Source organism: Arachis stenosperma, chromosome 6, assembly GCF_014773155.1.
Source record: "Arachis stenosperma cultivar V10309 chromosome 6, arast.V10309.gnm1.PFL2, whole genome shotgun sequence".
NCBI classification, from domain to species: domain Eukaryota; kingdom Viridiplantae; phylum Streptophyta; class Magnoliopsida; order Fabales; family Fabaceae; genus Arachis; species Arachis stenosperma.
Window position 1 is genome coordinate 35605708 of NC_080382.1, and position 18525 is coordinate 35624232.

The 18525-nt window shown below is 29.1% G+C and overlaps 1 protein-coding gene across 1 annotated transcript; it reads right to left on the reverse strand.

Annotated features, from left to right (window-relative positions):
* Positions 1-14704: 14704 nt before the first annotated feature.
* Positions 14705-15653, reverse strand: LOC130932418 (phosphoenolpyruvate carboxylase-like). Its single transcript, XM_057861740.1, has 3 exons — positions 15526-15653; positions 15311-15408; positions 14705-15222 (listed from the first exon to the last, which is right to left on the reverse strand). Exons 2-3 carry the CDS (start codon positions 15318-15320, stop codon positions 14795-14797), a joined length of 438 nt encoding a protein of 145 aa, XP_057717723.1. The 5' UTR covers positions 15321-15408; positions 15526-15653; the 3' UTR covers positions 14705-14794.
* Between the last annotated feature and the right edge of the window lie 2872 nt (positions 15654-18525).

Genomic DNA, 18525 nt, shown 5'->3' on the forward strand with positions numbered 1-18525 from the left:
ATTTTCAAAAATTAGAGATAAAATGTAATTAAAATTAAAACATGAAACAATTAATTAATTAAAAAGAATTTTGAAAAAGAAGAGATATTTTCGAAAATAGAAGAGGGAAAAGTAGTTAGGTGGTTTTGAAAAAGATAAGAAACAAACAAAAAGTTAGTTAGTTAATTGAAAAAGATTTGAAATCAAATTTGAAAAAGATAAGAAGATAGTAAGTTAGATAAAATATTTTGAAATCAAATTTTGAAAAAGATAAAATAAAAGATAAAAAGATTTAATTCAAAAATTTTGAAATTATTTACTTCACTAACAAGAAACTACAAGATAAGATTCTAGAACTTAAAGATTGAACCTTTCTTAACAAGAAAGTAACAAACTTCAAATTTTTGAACCAATCACATTAATTGTTAGCTAATTTTCGAAAATTACATATAAAGATAAGAAAAAGATTTTGAAAATATTTTGAAAAAGATTTTTGAAATTTTCGAAAAATAGAGAAAAATTGAAAAAGATATGATTTTTGAAAAAGATTTTGAAAAGATAAGATTTTTAAAATTGAAATTTTTACTTGACTTGTAAGAAACAACTAATTTTGAAAATTTTTGACCAAGTCAATCCCAAAATTTCGAAATTTTGGAGGGAAATAAGGAAAAGATATTTTTTTGATTTTTGAATTTTTAAAGATGAAAGAGAAAAACAACAAAAACACTTTATGCATGAAATTTTTAGATCAAAACAATGAATGCATGCAAGAATGCTATGAATGTCAAGATGAACATCAAGAACACTTTGAAGATCATGATGAACATCAAGAACATGATTTTGAAAAATTTTTGATGCAAAGAAAATATGCAAGACACCAAACTTAGAAATCTTTAATGCATGGAAAACATGAATGCAAAAATGCACATGAAAAACAACAAACAACACAAAACAAGAAAACATCAAGATCAAACAAGAGGACTTATCAAGAACAACTTGAAGATCATGAAGAACACTATGAATGCATGGGATTTTCGAAAATTGCAAGAAAAATTTTTAAAAGCATGCAATTGACACAAAACTTAAAAATTGACTCAAGACTCAAACAAGAAACACAAAATATTTTTGATTTTTATGATTTTATGATTTTTTTGTATTTTTATTAATTATTTTCGAAAATAAAGTTTTGAAAAACGAAAAATAAAAGAAAAATTTTTGAAAAAGAATTTTGAAAAGAAAATTACCTAATCTGAGGAACAAGATGAACCGTCAGTTGTCCATACTCGAACAATCCCCAGCAACGGCGCCAAAAACTTGGTGGACGAAATTGTGATCACATTATATGTTTCTTGGATTTTGAATGAAAGCTTATTTATGGCACTGCCATGTTCTAATTATTTTGAGATGAAGGCTTCTAAGGGGCAACACCTGTGTGAGGTTTTCTTTATTGGAATTCACAACTCCGCTCAACTAACCAGCAAGTGTACTGGGTCGTCCAAGTAATAACCTTACATGAGTAAGGGTCGAATCCACAGAGATTGTCGGTATGAAGCAAGCTATGGTCACCTTGTAAATCTCAGTTAGAGAGATTAAAATAGTTTATGGTTTTCGAAAATAAAGAGAGATAAATAATAAAAAGGATAGAAACACTTATGCAGATTCATTGGTAGGAATTTCAGATAAGCGGAATGGAGATGCTGTAGAGCTCTCGGACGCCTGCTTTCCTACTGCTTCCACTCAATCCTTCTTACTCCTTTCCATGGCAAGCTGTATGTAGGGCATCACCGTTGTCAGTGGCTACATCCCATCCTCGCAGTGAAAGCTAATGCTCACGCACTCTGTCACGGTACGGCCAATCACCGGTTGGTTCCCTCCCCTACTGGAATAGAATCCCTCTTTTGCGTCTGTCACTAACGCCCAGCAGGTTACAGGTTTGAAGCTCGTCACAGTCACTCAATCCTAGAATCCTACTCGGAATACCATAGACAAGGTTTAGACTTTCCGGATCCTCATGAATGCCGCCATCTATCTAGCTTATACCACGAAGATTCTGTTGGGGAATCTAAGAGATACACATTCAAGCTCTGTTGCATGTAGAACGTAAGTGGTTGTCAATCACGCGCGTTCATAGGTGAGAATGATAATGAGGGTTATCTAACTCATCACATTCATCATGTTCTTGAGTACGAATGAATATCTTGGAATAAGAATAAGATAGAGAATTGAATAAAAGAAAATAGAACTTCATTAATCTTTGAGGTACAGCAGAGCTCCACACCCTTAATCTATGGTGTGCAGAAACTCCACCGTTGAAAATACATAAGTGAAAGAGGTTCAGGCATGGCCGTTCAACTCCGGATAATGACGTTTTTCTGGCGTTTAACTTCAGAAAGGAGCGTGTACTTGGCGTTTAACGCCAAGTTACGTCGTCATTCTTCGAATAAAGTATGGACTATTATATATTGCTGGAAAGCCCTGGATGTCTACTTTCCAACGCCGTTGAGAGCGCGCCAATTGGAGTTCTGTAGCTCCAGAAAATCTATTTCGAGTGCAGGGAGGTCAGAATCCAACAGCATCAGCAGTCCTTTTGTCAGCCTTTTTCAGAGTTTTGCTCAAATCCCTCAATTTCAGTCAGAATTTACCTGAAATCACAGAAAAACACACAAACTCATAGTAAAGTCCAGGAATGTGAATTTAACATAAAAACTAATGAAAACATCCCTAAAAGTAGCTTAATCATCCTAAAAACTATATAAAAATAATGCCAAAAAGCGTATAAATTATCCGCTCATCAGAAATATAGTCTCTGATCTGTCTAAGGCCACTTTAAGTTTCATGAGTGAAACAAGGTCCTCCATCAGAAATTTGGAGGCACAAGTGGGCCAGCTGAGTAAGAAAGTCACTGAAACTCCTCCTAGTACTCTCCCAAGCAATACTGAAGAGAATCCAAAAAGAGAGTGCAAGGCCATTGATATAATCAAAATGGCCGAACTTAGAGAGGAAGGGGAGGACATGAATCCCAATGAGGAAGACCTCATGGGGCGTCTCCTAGACAAGAAGGAGTTCCCTATTGAGGACCTAAAGGAATCTGAGGCTCATATAGAGACCATAGAGACTCCATTAAACCTCCTTCTGCCATTCATGAGCTCTGAAAACTATTCTTCCTCTGAAGAGGATGAAGATGTAACTGGAGAGCAAGTTGCTCAATATCTAGGAGCTATCATGAAGCTGAATGCCAAGTTGTTTGGTAATGAGACTTGGGAAGATGCACCTCCCTTGCTCATTAGTAAACTAGATACATGGGTTCAGCAAACTTTACCTCAGAAGAAAAAAGATCCTGGTAAATTCTTAATACCTTGTACCATGGGCACCATGACCTTTGAGAAGGCTCTGTGTGACCTGGGGTCAGGTATAAATCTTATGCCACTCTCTGTAATGGAGAAACTGGGAATCTTTGAGGTACAGGCTACCACATTCTCATTAGAGAGGCAGACAAGTCAATAAAACAAGCTTATGGATTGGTAGAGGACGTGTTAGTAAAGGTTAAAGGCCTTTACATCCTTGCTGATTTCATAATCTTAGACACTAGGAGGGAGAAAGATGAATGTATCATCCTTGGAAGACCCTTCCTAGCCTCAGCAGGAGCTGTGATTGATGTTAATAGAGGAGAATTAGTCCTTCAATTGAATGGGGACTACCTTGTGTTTAAGGCCCAAGGTTATCCTTCTGTTAACATAGAAAAGAGGCACGATAAGCTTCTCTCAATACAGAGTCAAACAGAGCCCTCACAACCAAACTCTAAGTTTGGTGTTGGGAGGCCACAACCAAACTCTAAGTTTGGTGTTGAGAAGCCCCCATATTCAAACTCTAAGTTTGGTGTTGGGAGGCTCTCATCATGCTCTGAACATCTGTGAGGCTCCATGAGAGCTCACTGTCAAGCTATTGACATTAAAGAAGCGCTTATTGGGGAGGCAACCCAATTTTTATTTATCTATATTTTTATTGTTCTTTTATGTTTTATTAGGTTCATGATCATGTGGAGTCACAAAACAAATACTAAAATTAAAAACAGAATAAAAAATAGCAAAGGAAACAGCACACCCTAGAGGAAGAGCTTACTGGCATTTAAATGCCAGTAAGGAGCATCTAGCTGGCGTTCAATGCCAGAACAGAGCATGAATCTGGCGTTGAACACTAGAAACAAGCAGCAGTCTGGCGTTTAAACGCCAGGATTACACCCTGAGGAGAGCTGGCGTTAAACGCCAGAAACAAGCATGAAACTGGAGTTCAACGCGAGAAACATGCTGGAGATTGGCGTTGAACGCCCAAAACAAGCATAGAACTGGCGTTTAACACCAGAAATAAGCATCAATATGGCGTTAAACGCCAGGATTGCATGCAGAGGGCGTTTTACATGCCTAATTGGTGCAGGGATGATAAATCCTTGACACCTCAAGATTTATGGATCCCACAGGATCACCTCAAGATCTGTGGACCCCACAGGATCTCCACCTACCTCAACTCACCCTCTCTCTTCTTCACACAATCCAAAAACACTCTTCCCCAAACATTACTCACCAATCACCTCAATCCTTCACCAATCACATCCATCCTCTCTTCCCCATAAACCCTACCTACCTTCAAATTCAAAATCTCTTTCCCACCCAAACCCACCCTAAATGGCCGAACCAATACCCTCTCCCTCCACTATATAAACCCCTCCATCCTTCTTCATTTTCACACAACACAACCCTCTCTTCTCCCCCTTGGCCGAATCCACATCTTTCCCCATCTCCTCCATATTTTCTTCTTCTTCTTCTATTCTTTAGTAATTTACCTTTTTCAATAAATCAAACATATATACTCAATGTGACCATAAATAACCTAATAATACTTAGAACCACCAACAATTTTTTATATGTTGTTTTACTGTCAAGTAAGAACATATCAAAATCAACTCAAAATAAATAATAAATTATTAGAGAATTCTAATGCACAAAATTTTCTAATAAACAATAAATAATTTAAATCCACTGAAAAATAACTCAACACTTTTCTTTGATACCTGCAAAACATATACCTGAAATAATATTATATCAATGTTAGTATACAGTTTTACAATCATCGACCGTATTTACTATACGTGACTCCTTCTTAAAAGTTTTTCTACATACATGTGCAGTCGAAAGATAAATTACTGGACTTTATTTTATTTTTCTAAATTACTATAATTATGCATTATTCATTAAATGCTATTTGTAATATAATTGTAATATTGTAATATAATTATAATAAAGATATTTTTCTAAAATAAATTTAGAAGAGAGAATAGTATTTTCATTTTGGACGAAAAATGAATTCATGGGGAATTGACACTTCACTTTTATTAGTTGATAATGTATTAAATATTGATTTTATATAATTATAATAAAGATATTTTCCTAAATTAGTATAATCATGCATTATTCGTTAAATGTTAATTGTAATATAATTATAATAAAGATATTTTTCTAAAATAATTTTAGAAGAGAAAATAGTGATTTCATTTTAGAGGAAAAATGAATTCATGAGGAATTGACACCTCACTTTTATTAGTTGGAGGAAAAATCTAATTTTAGTATATTCCTCGTTATTATATATTTTTTACTAATCATATATCCACTGTTTTCTTTCTTTCGTTTCAGCATTTTGAATATGGGTTTAACTTGTCGTAGTTCTCACTTCTCAGTCATTCTATTAGATATAGTTGATAATTATTGAAATTCTTTGATTAACATAGGAGAAAAATATATTATCATATGATAGAATTAATATGAGTATATTTTGTTATTAAATACACAAAGTTAATGTAAAATAAAATTACACATAAAAAAACAAAGAAAATAAAATTAAAATAGAAAAAACGATAAAAAGATTAATTATTTTTACAATTTTGTTTTGTCATTTTTTATGTATAAAAGATTAGAAAATAATAAACTTTTGACTAAATTAATTTTGTATTTGTTGTATTCAAATGAAATAAATAATAAGTTATATTATTTTAATTTATTCCTTAAATTTATATATCATAAAAATCAAATCAATATACATAATTTTAAATTGTGTGATACTTAAATATCTAATCAAATCAATTAGTTGATATAATTAATGCATCATAATGAATTGTATTTAACGAGTTACACAAAAAATTAAGAAACACTCTCAGAAACATGCTATGTTGACTCTATCATTAAATGTAAAAAATTGATTTTTATATAATAGAATCGATAATATAATAGACGGCGAGAAAGAGAAAGATAAACATTTTAGATCCCAGGTTGTTTCATTTGGATGTTGTAATGTGGGTATCACATTATTTTACTTATTCTACCCGATGGACCTTTTTGCAACTTTATTTCAGTATCAATAGAATTTCGATCACTACCTTTTAGTAATAAATTAAAATCCAAAATAAAACTAAAAAAAAAGTAAAGAATATAAAATTATTGATTGAAATTTTATTTTATTTTTTGTTATTATAACAGGTATTTTTATTTAATATACCAACACCGTACAAAATTAATCGTAAAAAAGTATAAAATATAAATAAATATACTGAATTAAGAGATAAAATTATATTTGTTATCTCATTTTTACTTTTAGCAGCACAATAGAATATCATGTACTCAACATAATTTAAGATGCAAATTATAATTAATTATACTCTTTATTTTAAAATATTTAAAATTGATCTTAATATAAATAAAAATAATTTAATATATTAAATAAATTAATAGAATAATATAAGTTAACTATTTTTTTATTAATTTTGTTGTTTTTTTACTACCTTTAAAATTACGACTTTTTTTTTAAATTTGACCGTGAAATAAAATTAGAGTTGTTGGTTTAAACCATTAAAAAAAATACTATGCAATTATATTTGTACATATAACATGTTTCTAAATTTTTATATGCAAAACTTAAGATTCTGTATTTTTTGTTTATGCCATAAATAACTATTATTTACAATGATTCGTATTGATTTAAAAGCTTAAAAATTTTTGTATGTATTAATTTTATATTTAATATTAAAACATGAAAATTTACTATGTTATTTTACTATTAATGTATGTAGTATTACATTATAAAATATATAAATTAAAATGATTATTATATAGCTTAGATGGATTGAACTAAATATAAAAATATAAAATAGAATTGTATTATTAAATGTTAGTAATTTTAATTAGTTAATAATATAAAATAAGATATAAGTGACTATTTATAATTGAATAGTTTTGGTTGATTAGACTAAAAAAATCGGAAAACACTCTAAATAAAAAGCCAAATTAACTTCAATATTAAATTCATTAATACGATTTTAATTTTATATAATAGTTAGATAATAAATTAGTAAAAGCAAATGGAAGGATGGCTTTAATTAGTATTTGATAAAATATTCATTTAAAATAATTAAAAAAAGTAAAAGTATGATATTATTAAAAATAATACATTTTTATGTTTAAAATACATTTAAATAAAATATTTGTAAAATATAAAATTTAGAATAACATAGCTTCATTAATATTAATTATTAATCAATTATGAACTAACATAAAATTATAATACAATTTATTGACAAAAAATAATCAACAATTAATATTAATAAATATAAAAATTATCCAAACACTTTAATTAAAAGTATGAGTGGTTAATTATCATTTATTATTAATAATATTTTATTCATAACTAAAACTAAAAATATAATTATTCAAATTTAGATTTTAGAAGAATAAACGTATAAATAACAAATAATCTATTTTATCATGTATATTATAAATTAATGAATTAAACTAACTGATATAATGAATTATAATTAATTAATTGGTATAAATTATAATAAATTATATGATATTTACAAAAATAAAATGAATAAGAAGAAAATAAAAAGAAATAGAAGAGATAAACGACAACAATAAAATAAATTGAGTGTGAGAATTTTATTTTTTTATTTTTTATAAATTTTATATCACATCTGTTTAAATAATAATAAATAAAAATACATCAACTTGATATTTAAGAGAAAATAATGAGATAAAATCATAACACATTTCTAAAACAAAAGCTTCAATTAAACCATAATATCATTGCACAATACAAATTGAAAGCAATTTCACACTATAATATACCACACAAACTAACAGGTAAATGACTTAAGTTTAATTACGGAATTTTTTTTTATTTATGCATACATGATAACACCATGGTCTATAAATGCTTCATGGATAACATATCATATATTGCTCTGAATGATGAGCACGGGAGTTGAAGAGTGTGTGGTGGTTTGTGTTCACGATAGTTGACTTCTTGCGACGACGTCTCATAGGAAGAAAAAGAATTGTTGTAAAAGCTACCTAATGAAAGAGTAATTGGTAAATGAATGATATTTTTTCTAGCATATATGGTCTTTTATAGTGGTAAAATAAAAATAGAAGGAATAAAATTTTATATTTTTATATTCGGAATAAAATTTGATATTTATCATAATAAAATTAAATAACTAATCAGTTATAATTCATGTATTTAAATAAATAAAATAAATTAAATTTAAATATTTTTAAGAATTAATCAAATCAGTTAGTTGATATAGATAATTAGTATAATTAATTTTATTTGATTTATTGAATTCAAAAAATAAATTAGGAAATAATTGATTGAATTAATTAGTTGATATAATTAATTTATTATAATTGATTGGATTTCATAAATTAAAAAAATAAATAGAAAAACATATGAGACAATGATTTTTTTTAACTAAATTAATCTGTGTTTATTGTATTTAATCATTATAAGTAACAAATCATCTATGCTATTATGTACTTTATAAATTAATAAATTAAAATAATTGATATAATAAATTACAATTATTTGATTGATATGAATTATAATAAATTGTGTGATACTTAAATATCTAATCAAATCAATTAGTTGATATAACTAATTTACTGTATTAAATTGTATTCAATGAATTATAAAAAATAAATTAAGAAACACGCTCAAAAGTAGTGTCGGATCCAAAAATTTTAAATAGTGGGGTAAACATATAGCATATAAAAATAATAAAAAATATTTATAAATATATCAAAATATATAAAAAATAAATAATATAAAAATATTAAGTATTAAATAATTTTTACGTAATCATTATCAATATTAATATATTGATAAATAATAATATGGTTATTAATTTATCTTTCTATAAATTAAATATAATACTAATAATAATAAATATAATTAATCAAAATATAAATAGGTTATCTTATAAACAATAATAAAAGTGAAATATATTTTTTTATAAATTATATACAATAAATGATATTTTAAATAAATGATATTTTTATGTTATATTTTTTTCAATAAACGATATCACGGATAATTATCATTATCATATATTATTATTATTATTATTATTATTATTATTATTATTATTATTATTATTATTAAAATAATTAAAAATATTTTTAATTGATAATTGATAAGTAGTTTAATAATGCATTAAATATTGATTTGATATAATTATAATAAAAATATGTTTCTAAATTATTATAATTATGTATTATTCATTAAATATTAATTATAATATAATTATAACAAAGATATTTATTATAAAATAATTTAGAATAGAGAATAGGAAAGTTCATTTTGGAGGGAAAACGAACTCACGAGAGATCGACACCTCACCTTTATTAGTTGAGAAAAAACCCAGTTTTAATATATTAAGTAGATAAGTAGATAGATAGATAGATTGGATTTTTTCCTATCTAATGGAAGTGAGGTGTCGATTTCTCATGATCTATTTTTCCACCAAAATGAATGCATTATTTTCTCTTTTAAGTTTATTTTATAAAAATATCTTTATTATAATTATACTATAATTAGCATTTAAGTAATAATGCATAATTATACTAATTTAGAAAAATATCTTTATTATAGTTATATAAAATCTATATTTAATACATTATTAAACTACTTATCAATTATATAATAGTATAGATAGATTTGTCCTTATAAATTTGATTTTGAAATTTAAAATATTAAAATATTCTTATAAGATTATATAATATTGAACTTAGAAATTTGAATTTAATATATTAATAGAATATTAATAGAAGTAATAAAATAGATAGATAAATTTGTCCTTATAAATTTGAATTTGAAATTTAAAACATTAAAATATTCTTATAAGATTATATAATATTGAACTTAAAAATTTGAATTTAATTTAAAAACAAAAAGTGATGGTAACGACATCCAAATTCAAATCCCAGTTAATGCGGGATCCTGCATGGTTATATAAAGGAGAGTAACACACTCAATTAACCCTACTAATTCAGATATGGGTGGAGATGATCAATGGGCAAGCATTCATCAAGATATATGAACCAAATTACAAAGCGGTTTCATTCATACGATGAATACTTTCAACTTCTATTCGTTTTCAAGCAATGGAACTTCAATCTTTCACTGATCCCCAGTGGCAACAAAGTTCCATGGCTGTTATTACCTATTCTTACTGTTGCTGCTGAAAGATCTTCCAAAAAACCTAAGATACATGTAGGTACCATCTCAAAATTAACTCAGAGACGGACCCGTATTCTTGAAGAGAAGGAGATTTACCATCTCACAATGCCAGAGCTGCAAAACAACCTTATTCGTGGATCTTGTCATGGATGGATAATAATGGTATTAATATATGAAGGTACCATACGAATGTTAAATCCATTTACAAAGGTTTGCTTTGATCTTCTTCCAATTTCAACTCTTCCCAATGTAATTGATATACATGGTGACAAATGTATTATTGATCTTGAGTTCACGGATGGCACTTTAGATATGGACACGATTTCAATGCATAAAATCAATGTTTATAAGGTTATTACGAATTCAGCACCTAACAATGATCGTTACAATGATTTTATGGCCGTGGTCATATATGGGGGAGATCGAAGATTGGCTTTTTACAAGGCCAATGATAGGAGATGGATCAAGTTTCCAACAAGTCATAGGAGGATTGTGGATGTCATATTTTTTCAAGAGAAGGTATATGCAGTGAACTTTGACCACCAATTATATGAATTTCATATCAAGAAAAACTTAGAGCCAGTGAGAAGAATTTACGAAGGCACACCTCTTTATCAGCATGACACCAATATTATCCGATATAGCTATTTGATTGGTTGTGATGATGGAAGTTTATTGATGCTCGTAAGACATATTCGTTTGACGAAGCATACAGAATGGTGGTGGTATTACAAGACTATCAAATTCGATATTTATAAATTGAATAAAAATGCAAAAGTATGGTCAAGAATAGATAATTTAGGGAATTACGTATTAATAGTTGGACTCAATTCTTCAACTCAGATATTGGCAAGCAATTGCAAGGGAAATAAGATCTATTTTACTGATAGTATGGTTGGATTACATCCATGATGATGTTTGGCGTCATGATATTGGCATATTCAATTTGGAAGATAATAGCTGTAGAAGAGTATTATCAGATGTTAATTTTTTTTGTCCTCCTGTTTGGATATTATCCTAACTTAATCTTTTTCTTTTATATTTGTGGACTTTTTATTTGTACTTTTGGATCAAAGCATGTTTGTCTCCTTTTTATTATTAACATACCAGTTTAATATATAATGGTGAGATATATTTACTTATTTTAGTTAAATATTATTTATTTGGTATGTCTTATATTTTTCACTTGGATAATTATACGGTACACAACTATAAAAAAGATTCCGTGAGATATAGCTTCAGTTTGACATGTAGCTTTTTTGTGTGTATTTGGACTACAGCTTGCAAATGAAAGTTTACATAAAATTGATTTTGTAAAATTAATTTTAGTGAAAAGTAAATTTGTATTAACGTGATGACAATTTTTTTCTAGTACTGTCAGTACTCTTTAATCTAGTATTATTTTGAACTATAAATTTTTATTATTTATGACTCTATTGTTATTTATAATTAATTTTTTATTTATTTTGTCTTTTTTATAGGATTGTAATTTATATTATACAAAATTTTGATAATAAACGTAGTATATAATAATTACAATTACAAATTTTACAAAGTCAGAATAAAAAATAAAAAAATTAATACAAAACAAAAATAGAGTACATCAAAGAATAAAAAAATCATACAGATAAGAAATAATAAAAATTTCATAAAACCAACAACATATATCATATGAATAAAAAAATACAATAAAAGATAAATAAAATTCATATGAATAAAATTAAATGAAAAAATAAAAAATTTTCATACACAACATAAATATAATGCAATAAATGATAGAAAAAAAGGAATTCTTATAAATAAAAAATAATAAAAATATCATAAAATGAATAAAATATCTGAAAACAAGAGCATTGTAAAAAAAAAGTCAACAACAATTGTCATGTGAATAAAAGAAATACAATAAAATAAATAAAAAATCATATGAATAAAACCATGAATAAAAGAAATACAATAAAATAAATAAAAAATCATATGAACAAAGCCAAACAAAAATAAAAAAAAAAGATTTCATACAAAATATACATATAAAAAATGAGCAATGCTAGGGACTAAAATGGTATTAGCCAAAAACCAGCTAAATACTTTTGGGTGAATTCAATATCTCCACGAGTTAATATATATGGATGTTTCTTCTGCTAAGTATCAGAATATTTTTTTTCATACTAAATGGATGTTCTTTTATATATTTTTCGAATTTTTTTGAATTGCAAATGTGAATGTCTCTATTTCTTTAAGAATTATATATATTTTTTTAAATTTTATAGATATTTAATTATTTTTGCTAAAATATAATTGGATGTTTCTTTTGTTAAGTATTAGGATATTTTTTTCATATTAAATGAATGTTTTTTTTATAATTCTGTAATTGTGTAGTTTGCAGTCTCTTTAATCATTAAAACGGCACCTAATATCCCAAAATGATTGTGTGCAAAGTAGAATCTCTTCATACAATGTGATGAAATCCTCGGCAGTGTTTAACTCCTGTGTTTCAACAATGCAGCAAATAATAAAAAGGAATTCATATGAATAAAAATAATAAAAATATCATAAAATGAATAAAATATCTGAAAATAAGAGCACTGTAAAAAAAGTCAACAACATTTGTCATGTGAATAAAAGAAATACAATAAAATAAATAAGAAATCATATGAACAAAGCCAAACAGAAATAAAAAAAAGATTTCATACAAAATATACATATAAAAAATGAGCAATGCTAGGGAACCAAAAGGGCATTAGCCAAAAACCAGCTAAATATTTTTGGGTGAATTCAAAATCTCTACGAGTTAATATATATGGATGTTTTTTCTGCTAAGTATCATAATGTTTTTTTTCATACTAAATGGATGTTCTTTTATATATTTTTGATTTTTTTGAATTGCAAATGTGAATGTCTCTATTTCTTTAAGAATTTCATATTTTTTTTTAAATTTTATAGATATTTAATTACTTTTGCTAAAATATAATTGGATGTTTCTTTTGTTAAGTATTAGGATATTTTTTTCCATATTAAATGAATATTTTTTTTATAATTCTGTAATTGTGTAGTTTGCAGTCTCTTTAATCATTAAAACGGCACCTAATATCCCAAAACGATTGTGTGCAAGGTAGAATCTCTTCATACAATGTGATGAAATCCTCGGCAATGTTTAACTCCTGTGTTTCAACAACGCAGCAAATAATAAATACCAATAAGCACATGGCAAAGATCAAGTAAAAGGCCACTTGAAAATTTTTTTCTATTTTTCTGGATTAGAAGGAAAAGATAGAGGAAGCAAAACTCTCTTCTCCCTTCATTTCAAATCTCCAATGAGATTAATAATTACAGATGTTTTTTTAAATAAGAAAAGAGTGTGTCCAAACACAAAAGGGGCGCATTCCATGGAAGGGAACTAGATCGTAACAGTCAAGAAACTCCTAGGAGAACATAAAGAACCAAAAGAAATATGAATATAACCTTGAATCCGATCTGGTTCGCGAAAGGGAAAGGGAAGCGGTTCTTGTCGACGGTGGCGAATCCGACGAGCCAGATCACAACTAGAAAATGGATTAATACAGACAGATTTACAGACAGATTTACTCTTTATTACAGACGGATTTTTGGTTACCGACGGATTTTGTCCCTCTGTAAAAGCCTCGTCAGAAATTATTTACCGACGGATTTTTACCAGTTATCGACGGATTTTTCCTCTGTAAATTCTCCATCCATTTCCCTAAGGCGATGAACTTTCCGACGGATTTTCCGTCGATAATTACAAACAGATTTTCCGTCTGTAATTACAAACGGATTTTTTGACGGATTTTTCATCTGTAATTACAGACGGATTTTCTGACGGATTTTTCGCCTGTAATTATAGACGGATTTTCCAACAGATTTTTCGTTTGTAATTAAAACCTTAGAAAACCATCCCAAACTCTAAATATAGACAGAAAATCTGTCTGTAAATCTGTCAATAAAATAAAATAATTTTTTAAAATTTTTTCATTACAAAATAAACTTGTTTTTCAATATTAAAAACATAAAATAAAATAAAATAAAATAAAAATATGAAACATTTTTGATATAACCAAATATGCCATCATAAAGAATCAAAGTCTTATTATATAAACAACAATAGTATTAGAAACACAATCATATGATGCTGATCTAAATATCCAGCAGACATTATAGAATAGGTTATATATACAATGTTTACATATCCACTGACATCCTTCGCAACCTTTATGAGCTCCTCTTGAGCCTCGTACAGCGCCTAAGCCGCAGAAAGACGACCCGCATCTTTTCCTGAGTCTGAGTATCCTATCATAACTTCTTGCTTCCTGTTGATTCGGTTTTTGTACCAATCAATAGAGAAAAACTGTGCCACTGCAGCAGAAGCAGACTCAAGATCACCAAGCTTTTCAAACAATGATACGACCCTTAGCGGTTGCTTCACGTGGCATTCCCGTTGCAAGAGCTCAACAGCAAGCATATCAGACGGTGCTATTGCCATTGAGATTATGTAGGCACCAAAGTTGTCTGAGGGAAGTTCTGCAATGACATGGAAGGTTTCCAGAACATCAGTGATCTCTTCTGTTTTGGGAAGATCAGGGCCGGACAGATGGCGCTTTCCACTGAGCTCTGACAGGAGCCATTCCTGCCTGCGTTCCTCAGACCACTCTTGGTACAAAACGGATAACTCTCCACAAAAGATAAATGGAAGCTTAGGCAAAACTCGACCAAAAAAAAAGATAGATTACCTAGCTGGGATAGATAAATAAATAAAAACCTGTGAACATCTCCTAACATCTAGTTGCGGGTCTTTAAAAACCCTGGCCTCCTGAAGAACAACCCCTTTTTCAGTTCCCAAGAAGGGAGAATACTCAGCTGTTAAACAAACCAGAGAATCCAAGTAAGTATTTTTCATATTCCCAAAGAAACCAAAACAAAAAGTATAAGGAATCTTCTGATCAAAAAATAAAAATAATAAGTGGTCAGCAATACCTCTACCCCTTCCTTTTCCCCTCCCCCTTCCACCACGTCCTCTTCCTCACACCCTTGGTGAGCCTTCTATATCAATCAAATCGAGTCAGAATAAAACCATATTAATCTGTCAAAATAATTGCCAGAAGAATTAGCTCAAAAAGGGGTACTATGGTTGGAATTGGAGAATAAAGCCAAAAAGGGTACTATTCAATGGAATATTGGGATGGGAATTGAGTTTCTATGGTTTAATATTGATGGATTGTGACCCATTGAAATATTCTCTCCTTCGAAAAATTCCCTGCTTCCTTTTTTCATGATTTTAATAATTGAACTCTACACAATTGTAACAATGACTTTATAAAAAATCGAATTCCAACTCCATTATAATTAGCTCATTATTAATATTTAGCTCCATTATAATTCAGTATGCCTTTCAACTAGCTGAACAGGCACACTCAAATCCAATATCATCAGACTATGCATATCAAAGAATAGATGTTAAAAATTATTCCTCAAGATAGAATAACACACCTGGATTAGCCATACAGCATTCTTGCTATAAATAGCATTGTTAACAAACTGACTTGCCAGCTGGTCCCATCCACTCTGTTTTCTTCCATAAACAGAGATCCTGTACTCAGCCATCTGAAATTTGATTTATAAATAGAAATGAATTAATATATAAGACATAAAAATATTAACAGAAAAAAGTCTATACCATGTGAATAAGTTACCTGATATTTGCTAGCTTCAAGATCAGTTAAAACTTGCTTTGTTACTTCAGCCAGAAACCTTCCTGTGAATGTGGGTACGTTTAAGCTATTGTGAAACAATAAAGCATCAACACTTTTAATACATTCGGAGTTCCTACAGCTTAAAAAAGTATACAATAGGCATCTTTCATAATCTTAAACAAACCCTGGTTTCATCTTTCATAATCTTTCAGAAAGAAGTGTACCTTATCTGCCTCAATTTGCTTCTACACCCTTCATTATCACAATTAGGAAACATAAATATGTATATATCTACTAATAGGAGTGAATCACAAAAATTCTCTTAAAATTGAAACTGAAGGGATCCAGTAAAAACAAGGACAACAGACCTGTATCTCAATTCCAGACTCTACTGCCTTTTGAAATAGCATATCTAGTTTGACTAGATTATTAGGCAATTCCTCCTACACATAGTAGTAAAGGAAAAGACTCGAATCTGGGAAATTGAACCCATTCTTCAGGACATACAACATCTCAGAGCACAGTTTTGTAATTATAGCATCACCTCGACGCAACAACAGAAAATTTTTTTTGGAATATTATTATATAATTTGATGATAATTTAAAATAGAACCGATTTTTATGTAAAAAACAAAAGATAAAAAAGGAACAAGAAGAGCAGCAATATGCAAATAAGACCTTGAGGAAAAAGTTAATTACCTCAACTTCCTTCATGAAAGAAGTAGCCTTCTGAACCTACTCACTCTCCCAGCCTTCGATGACAGCATCTTCTCTCTTAAATCTATTGTTAATCTTTGCAATCTTGTTGTTCTGCCATGTTGATATCTTTGCATTAACCTCCTCCTTCTTCACCCTTTGCACTGAAACCTCTTCAACTACTTGATGATGATGATGTTGATGATGACCACTATTAGAAGCTGCACCACCACTACTAGAATATAAACTCATAAACCTGTACCACCACTACTAGAACTTGCACCACTACTGTTAGGCTCTGATTCCACCTTCTACGGGTTAATTCTAGTTCAGATTTTGGTAGGGTTTTTATGATTTAGGAAAATTTGAAGTGGTTTATGAGTTGGAATAAGAAAAGATTATGTCAACAAAAAAAAGAAAAGGAAATTCATAGATCAGATCAAGCTATCTTAGATTGGAAAACCTAGCTAGGAATATATGTCACAAAAAACATGGACACTTGAATACTTGGATACAATAGTTGTTGAAAAGATAACTTATCTGGCGGAGAGAGCACTGCGAGAAATGAAAGGGGAAAATCAGTGTTCCATATCATTATCTTGTTTCTGTACCCTCTTAATTTGATCAATTGGAACCCCTAGCTGGGCTAGTTGGTTTTGTAACAGAACCACTAAGCTCTAAGTTGTTTGATAAATAAACCTAGGGTCAAGTTTCAGAAACACGAAATGATAGCAGTAACAATGAGTAACCATCATGTTAATCATCATACTAATAACATGAAAAGCCAATTACATGAGAGCTTAGAAGGAAAACAAAACCAAAAACAAAGAACACATTTTATTTAGTAGGCCAATGTGAATACCGAAGGGAGAAGCATAACAGCAACAAGAATTTATCGACAAAGAATAAATGGAAGGAAAAAGGAAAGGGAAGAACAAACCAGCTTCTTAGATTCATTTCCCTTCTCGAGCTGTTGGGTCCATGCATCAACGGAGTGGCAACCGATAACCTATCCCTCTTCTGATGAACCAGCCATTCTCTCTTAACTCGTTCTTTCCTTTTCTCTTTTTTCTCTTTCTCAAACAAAATACTGCACCAACATAGGGCAAAGAAACCAGTATATTACCAACTTTTGAGGCCAGCCTTGGGAACATATTGCCTCCTAAACTCTTGCTGAGGTGAAAATAGCACCTCCTTTCAAGTTTTCTTCTATTTGTTCAACTGCTTGTGTCCACTCAAGAAAATCCCTATAGTTAGGTTAGTAGACTGTTGTTGTAAAGAACCTGTTTGATAAATACAAAAGAATATGAAAAGAATTTAATAATTGGAAGTACAGCACAACCAATCTTCCTTTGTATCATGTCATCTTCAAAGAGACAAAATCAGTTTGAGGAAACTTGACAAAGAAATAATAATATTGCAGTGAAAATTGAAGCTGACATAAATAAATAAAGAAAAAACTAATTCCATAAACAATACTCTTGTTTTATCTTTGTCATTATGAACCAAATTATATCATTTTGCTATTAGTTATAATGGCAAAAGTCTACTGTCCTAGGTGGCAAGGCTCTTGTATCTCAGAATTTGT